Source organism: Ranitomeya variabilis, chromosome 5, assembly GCF_051348905.1.
Source record: "Ranitomeya variabilis isolate aRanVar5 chromosome 5, aRanVar5.hap1, whole genome shotgun sequence".
Lineage (NCBI taxonomy): Eukaryota > Metazoa > Chordata > Amphibia > Anura > Dendrobatidae > Ranitomeya > Ranitomeya variabilis.
Genome location: NC_135236.1, coordinates 676,661,059 through 676,668,276, shown reverse-complemented (window position 1 = coordinate 676,668,276; position 7,218 = coordinate 676,661,059). Strand labels below are relative to the sequence as shown.

The window sequence follows — 7,218 nt, the reverse complement described above, 5'->3', positions numbered from 1 at the left end:
AGCCAATCACATGGCGGCAACTCAGTGCATTTAGGCATGTAGACATAGTTACATAGTTACATAGTTATTAAGGTTGAAGGAAGACTGTAAGTCCATCTAGTTCAACCCATAGCCTAACCTAATATGCCCTAACATGTTGATCCAGAGGAAGGCAAAAAATCCCCATGTGGCAAAGAGTAACTCCACCATGGGGAAAAAAATTCCTTCCCGACTCCACATACGGCAATCAGACTAGTTCCCTGGATCAACGCCTTATTAAGGAATCTAGTGTATATACCCTGTAACATTATACTTTTCCAGAAAGGTATCCAGTCCCCTCTTAAATTTAAGTAATGAATCACTCATTACAACATCATACGGCAGAGAGTTCCATAGTCTCACTGCTCTTACAGTAAAGAATCCGCGTCTGTTATTATGCTTAAACCTTCTTTCCTCCAGACGTAGAGGATGCCCCCTTGTCCCTGTCTCAGGTCTATGATTAAAAAGATCATCAGAAAGGTCTTTGTACTGTCCCCTCATATATTTATACATTAACATAAGATCACCCCTTAGTCTTCGTTTTTCCAAACTAAATAGCCCCAAGTGTAATAACCTATCTTGGTATTGCAGACCCCCCAGTCCTCTAATAACCTTGGTCGCTCTTCTCTGCACCCGCTCCAGTTCAGCTATGTCTTTCTTATACACCGGAGACCAGAACTGTGCACAGTATTCTAAGTGTGGTCGAACTAGTGACTTGTATAGAGGTAAAATAATGTTCTCCTCATGAGCATCTATGCCTCTTTTAATACATCCCATTATTTTATTTGCCTTTGTAGCAGCTGCCTGACACTGACCACTGAATATGAGTTTGTCATCCACCCATACACCCAGGTCTTTTTCATTGACATGGTCAAGACAATCTCCTGCAGTTCAAACCGAGCATCAGTATGGGGAAGAAAGGTGATTTGAGTGCCTTTGAACGTGGCATGGTTGTTGGTGCCAGAAGGGCTGGTCTGAGTATTTCAGAAACTGCTGATCTACTGGGATTTTCACACACAACCATCTCTAGGGTTTACAGAGAATGGTCCGAAAAAGAAAAAAAATCCAGTGAGCGGCAGTTCTGTGGGCGGAAATGCCTTGTTGATGCCAGAGGTCAGAGGAGAATGGGCAGACTGGTTCGAGCTGATAGAAAGGCAACAGTGACTCAAATCGCCACCCGTTACAACCAAGGTAGGCCTAAGAGCATCTCTGAACGCACAGTGCGTCGAACTTTGAGGCAGATGGGCTACAGCAGCAGAAGACCACACCGGGTACCACTCCTTTCAGCTAAGAACAGGAAACTGAGGCTACAATTTGCACAAGCTCATCGAAATTGGACAGTAGAAGATTGGAAAAACGTTGCTTGGTCTGATGAGTCTCGATTTCTGCTGCGACATTCGGATGGTAGGGTCAGAATTTGGCGTAAACAACATGAAAGCATGGATCCATCCTGCCTTGTATCAACGGTTCAGGCTGGTGGTGGGACAAATCTGCGGCAACTGTGTGATGCCATCATGTCAATATGGACCAAAATCTCTGAGGAATGCTTCCAGCACCTTGTTGAATCTATGCCACGAAGAATTGAGGCAGTTCTGAAGGCAAAAGGGGGTCCAACCCGTTACTAGCATGGTGTACCTAATAAAGTGGCCAGTGAGTGTATGTACGACATTTATTGGTTATGTGGAGATGGTAAGCTCCGTCCTAGGTTGCCTAATGCCTGGATAGGCCAATGCACCCCTGTTAAACTAGCCATGCAGTTCAAGATATTACTTTGAAATCCAAAGATACCTGATGAATTTACCAGAAAGAGGAGAAGTTTTGATCAGCTCCATATGAGTTATGAAGAAGATCCACTAGTATATATTGATGCCATTGGGGTGCCAAGGGGGGTGCCTGACCAGTTTAAAGCCCAGAACCAGATTTATGCTGACTTTGCTTCTATAATCCCACAGGTGCAGATTAATAAAAATGTTGAATGGATCAATAATATATATATTACAGAGAACAAAGATTTGTTAATTATAGCTGTGATGCCTTCCAGGGTATAGTTGAGGATTTGGGCCCTAACACTTGTATGACCCGTGCTGCAACCCGACCTAAGAGAATTACACTGAATCCTGTCCAGACAAGATCACATGCAGTGATATAAGAAGCTGACACAGGATTGTGGTTGGTGGATACTGGAGACATTAACTTTTGGGAGTAGGCTGACAGTAATCCTTTTGGGAAGGAGCTGTAGACCAGCATGTCATGTCGCCCCCACCACCAGAGAACCAACCACATCAGGTAGGGTAAGACAGATACAGGAGTATTATCCCTGGAGGCCCTCTGACTAGCTATGTAAAAACAATTGCCTGACCCTGAGAACCAACCTTTCTCATTTTACAAACAAATAATGACCATATGATGGACGTATAAGTGCACCTGGGCAGGCCTAGGTAGTTAGTGAAAGCAATCCCGACTGGCACCTTCCTCAATCAAGAAGTAGACCCACCAGAGTACGATGGTACTGATCCAGGGGAGATCCCTAAGTATGTCCCCCTCAAGAGAGTAGACAAAACCCCCCATTCTCAGATGATGCCAAGAGATTTAGTTTAGGGACAGTGGGAGAACTCCATGTGAGGTTAGTGAAGGGTTCAGCTGCCTGGAGGCCTCTCGCTAGGGGAGAGTTTCTGAGGTGTCTGGATGAAGAAATCCACCTCCCCTTTTCCCATCACATGGACAGTCTCGAAGGATCTTTCTTTAGGGGAAAAACTTAGTATTTAGGGGGGATTGTCAAGGTGAGAATATATATCTTATACCTTTTTGTACTGCTATACTCTCATACTGTGAAACAATAACTTTTTCCTATGCTTGCAGATATAACTGTATTTAAAATGGCTGCCAGTATTCACCTTTATCTTTGTCATGTATGTAATACTAAAACTTGTTTTTTGGTGTATTTCTGTGTGTATTAGGAAATTCTGCACTAGGATAACTAGTGATGAAACCAAAAGCATTGCCACCCCTGCTCTTCTCTACACTGATTTCACAAAGTTACCTGATGAAGATGTTGAAGCCAAGCACATGGCTATCTTCAAAAGATCCCCACCACTGTTATCAATAATTGTTATTCGTAAATTCTAGCATACAGGGGGGACGGGTACACCGCAACAGCCATGGCTGGTAACATGGCACCAGTCATGTGAAGACCAGTATCCCTCGAGCTTATAGCTTGGGATAGTACCTCTGATGCTGGACATTAATTAACAAAATTTATCTAGGGGGGAATGTGAAGGAAGAAATTAAGAAAGAATCTCCATTTTTGTGCTTTTCGACTCCATTTTGTTGTTTTGATAAATTTTGTTAGTAGGCTAAAGGTTACAGCTGTTATGAGATTTCGATGAGACCTTGATTGTTGCAACCTCGGTAGAATATGAGACTGAGGGTGTATTGTTCTACAAAACTTTGACGCACAGATTGTTCCTGCATTCTTATAGGCTAAGAACTGTGAGCATGTTCTTATGCTGATTGGTTGAAGTTCTGCATTCTTATAGGCTAAGAACCGTGAGCGTGTTCTTATGCTGATTGGTTGAAGTGTAATTTCTATGACTGTGATAAAGTCATGCGGAATAAACGGGGGCTAGAGATCAGCTCGATCCCCCATACAGAGACACACGTCTCCGTCTGGTCATTTTCAGTTGCCGGCAACACTTTATATATTAATTTGGAAATCACTGGGTTAACCGTGAAGGATCACTTTAAATCCTCCCTCAACAGTATGTCTGTCTGAGCGGGCTCAAACATGTGATTTTTTTTATCGCAGCCACAGCATATGGGGCAAGTGCCTGTATGGATCATCTATGGGGCCATAACGTCTGTGCAGCACTATAAGGGGCAAGTGCCTGTATGGGGCATCTATGGGGCCATAACGTCTGTGCAGCACTATAAGGGGCAAGTGCCTGTATGGGGCATCTATGGGGCCATAACGTCTGTGCAGCACTATAAGGGGCAAGTGCCTGTATGGGGCATCTATGGGGCCATAACGTCTGTGCAGCACTATAATGGGCAAGTACCTGTATGGGGCATCTATGGGGCCATAACGTCTGTGCAGCACTATAAGGGGCAAGTGCCTGTATGGGGCATCTATGGGGCCATAACGTCTGTGCAGCACTATAAGGGGCAAGTGCCTGTATGGGGCATCTATGGGGCCATAACGTCTGTGCAGCACTATAAGGGGCAAGTGCCTGTATGGGGCATCTATGGGGCCATAACGTCTGTGCAGCACTATAAGGGGCAAGTGCCTGTATGGGGCATCTATGGGGCCATAACGTCTGCGCAGCACTATAAGGGGCAAGTGCCTGTATGGGGCATCTATGGGGCCATAATGTTTGTGCAGCACTATAAGGGGCAAGTGTCTGTATGGAGCATCTATGGGGCCATTATTAACCTTTATGCAAGATTATATGGGGCATATTTTAATATGGAGCATCTAATGGGACCCATCAAACTTTATGGAGCATTATATGGGGCTCCTGATTCAATATGGATATTCAAAAACACTTAACCTACTGATGTCTCAATTAATTTTACTTTTATTGGTATCTATTTTTACTCTTGAAATTTACCGGTAGCAGCTGCATTTTCCACCCTAGGCTTATACTCGAGTCATTAGTTTGCCAGGTTTTGTGGCAAAATTAGGGGGGTCGGCTTATACTCGGGTCGGCTTATACTCGAGTATATACGGTATTTGTCCTGTCTCTCTGATACAAACACGAGACTCTCTCATCACTTCCTGAACCCACACTTCTTGCTTCTTGCTCAAACCAACAAACAGCAGGCTGAAGAGGTAAAAGGACTAATCCAAGCAGACACAAATCAGAGTGATGCATCATATCTCAAAGTCACAGTGCAGTTCAGTTCTTGGCAGGGGCTGACCCTCTTCACATCCAAAGTTTTCTGATCAGTCAAAGTTAAGAATCTTATAGTTTTCTCTGTAAACTCTACTGATAAAACAAAAAGTCAGGTTGTAGCAATGTACAGGGGCCAATTTTTTTTCTCTGGCTCTGTCAGAGAAAATGAAAAAAGTCCCATTCAGTGCTGATTTACATTTGTGATAACATCAGAAGTCATATTGTTATTTTCTTAGAACTTCAGTGTTGCTAAACCTGTAGAAAGAGCCAGAAGGGCAAGTTCAGTCTCGCCCATTCTTGTAAATGTGGATCACACCCACTGGCTATTTCTTTGAGAATTCTACTTTCATTTCTTGCCTCTGCTTTCAGCGATGGCGTCTGCAGGTCTAAGAAAGGAGCTGGAATGTTCCATCTGTCTGACCCTGTATACAGATCCTGTACCCCTGAGATGTGGACACAACTTCTGCCGGGTCTGTATTGATCAGGTCCTGAATACACAGGATGGGTCTGGAGTTTATTCCTGTCCTGAATGTAGAGAAGAATTTCAGGAGCGACCGGCACTGAAGAGGAACATAACTCTATGTAATGTGGTGGAGAACTTCCTGTCTACTCGGCCACATCAGGAGGAGATCACCGGGATCTGCTGCACTTACTGTATGGACTCTCCTGCACCAGCTGTTAGATCCTGTCTACACTGCGAGGCTTCTCTGTGTGATAATCACCTGAGAGCTCACAGCAAAGGACCAGAACACGTCCTCACTGATCCCACCATTTCTCTGAGGAACCGAAAATGTTCTGTCCATAAGGAACTTTTGAAATACTATTGTACTGAGGACACTGCTTGTATCTGTGTGTCCTGCACTTTGGCTGGACAACACAGGGGACACCGGGTGGAGATGCTGGATGAGGCCTCTGAGAAGAAGAAGAAGAAACTAAGAAATGTCCTGAACAAACTGATCACAAAGAGAAAGAAGACCGAGGAAAGAGTCCAGAGTCTGAAGGAGCACAAGAGAAAAACTCAAAAAAATATATCTGGAGAAACCAAGAGAGTCACTGCTCTGTTTATAGACATCAGGAGACGGGTGGACGACCTGGAGAAGAGGGTCCTGAGTGAGATCTCCAGGCGGGAAGAGAAGATGTCGCTGTCACTGTCTGATGTGATTCAGAATCTGGAAATAAAGAAGGACGAGCTGTCCAGGAAGATGAGGCACATTGAGGAGCTGTGTAATATGACGGATCCACTGACTGTCCTACAGGAACCAGACTCTGGTGACTTATGTGATCCTGAGGAGGAGGAAGGTGATGAGGACACATGGGGACATGATGGAGGTGATAAGGACACAGGAGGACATGATGGAGGTGATCAGGGTAGGGAGCTGATCTCACACATATCACACACATTATCTGATATCATAAGAGGTATAAATGTGACCTTCTATGGGGAGGGTCCTGCAGACATAGTACTGGATGTAAACACGGCTGCTAATAATCTCCTTATATCAGACGACCTGAAAACTGCGACCTGGACAGAAATAAAGCAGAATCGTCCCGAAACAGCAGAGAGATTCCAGGGTTATCAGGTGATGAGCGGGAGGAGATTTACCTCAGGACGACATTACTGGGATGTGGAGATCAGCGGATCAGGGTGGTGGAAGGTGGGGATGTGTTACCCCAGTATAGCCAGGAGGGGAGAGCAGTCATACATTGGATATAATAAGAAGTCCTGGTGTTTATATGGGGCGCGTAATAATTTGTATGGCTTAAAACATGACAATAATGAGATGCCGTTACCTCACCAGATCTCCAGTAATACACTCAGGATATATCTGGATTATGAGGCCGGGCAGTTGTCCTTTTATGAGCTGTGTGACCCCATCAGACACTTACACACCTTCACGGAGCCCCTTCATGCTGTGTTATATGTATGTAATGGTTCTATAGAGATATCAGGGGGAGCTAAGAGGAATCGTAAACTTAGAAGAATTTGCATGGAGACTGATAACTTAACCACTTGGGGCCAATTTTTAGAATTCTGACCACTGTCACTTTATAAGGTTATAGCTCTGGAACGCTTCATCGAATTCCACTGATTCTGAGAATGTTTTTTCATGACATATTGTACTTCATCTTAGTGGTAAAATTTCTTTGATATGACTTGCATTTATTTAGGAAAAAAAAAAGAAATTTGGCAAAAATTTTTTTAAAATGTTGCAATTTTAAAACTTCATTTTTGTGCCCTTAAATCACACAAAATAGTTAATAAATAACATTTCCCATATGTCAACTTTGTCAGCTTTACATCTACCCA

At 43.9% G+C, this 7,218-nt stretch overlaps 1 protein-coding gene across 1 annotated transcript in view; it reads left to right on the top strand.

The window, feature by feature from the left end:
• The first annotated feature begins 5,281 nt into the window (after window positions 1-5,281).
• LOC143776999 (E3 ubiquitin/ISG15 ligase TRIM25-like) overlaps window positions 5,282-7,218 on the top strand; it is a 44,755-nt gene continuing 42,818 nt past the window's right edge. Inside the window, exon 1 of the mRNA XM_077266885.1 lies at window positions 5,282-6,432. Coding sequence (XP_077123000.1) covers window positions 5,282-6,432 — 1,151 coding nt within the window. The remainder of the gene's footprint in view (window positions 6,433-7,218) is intronic.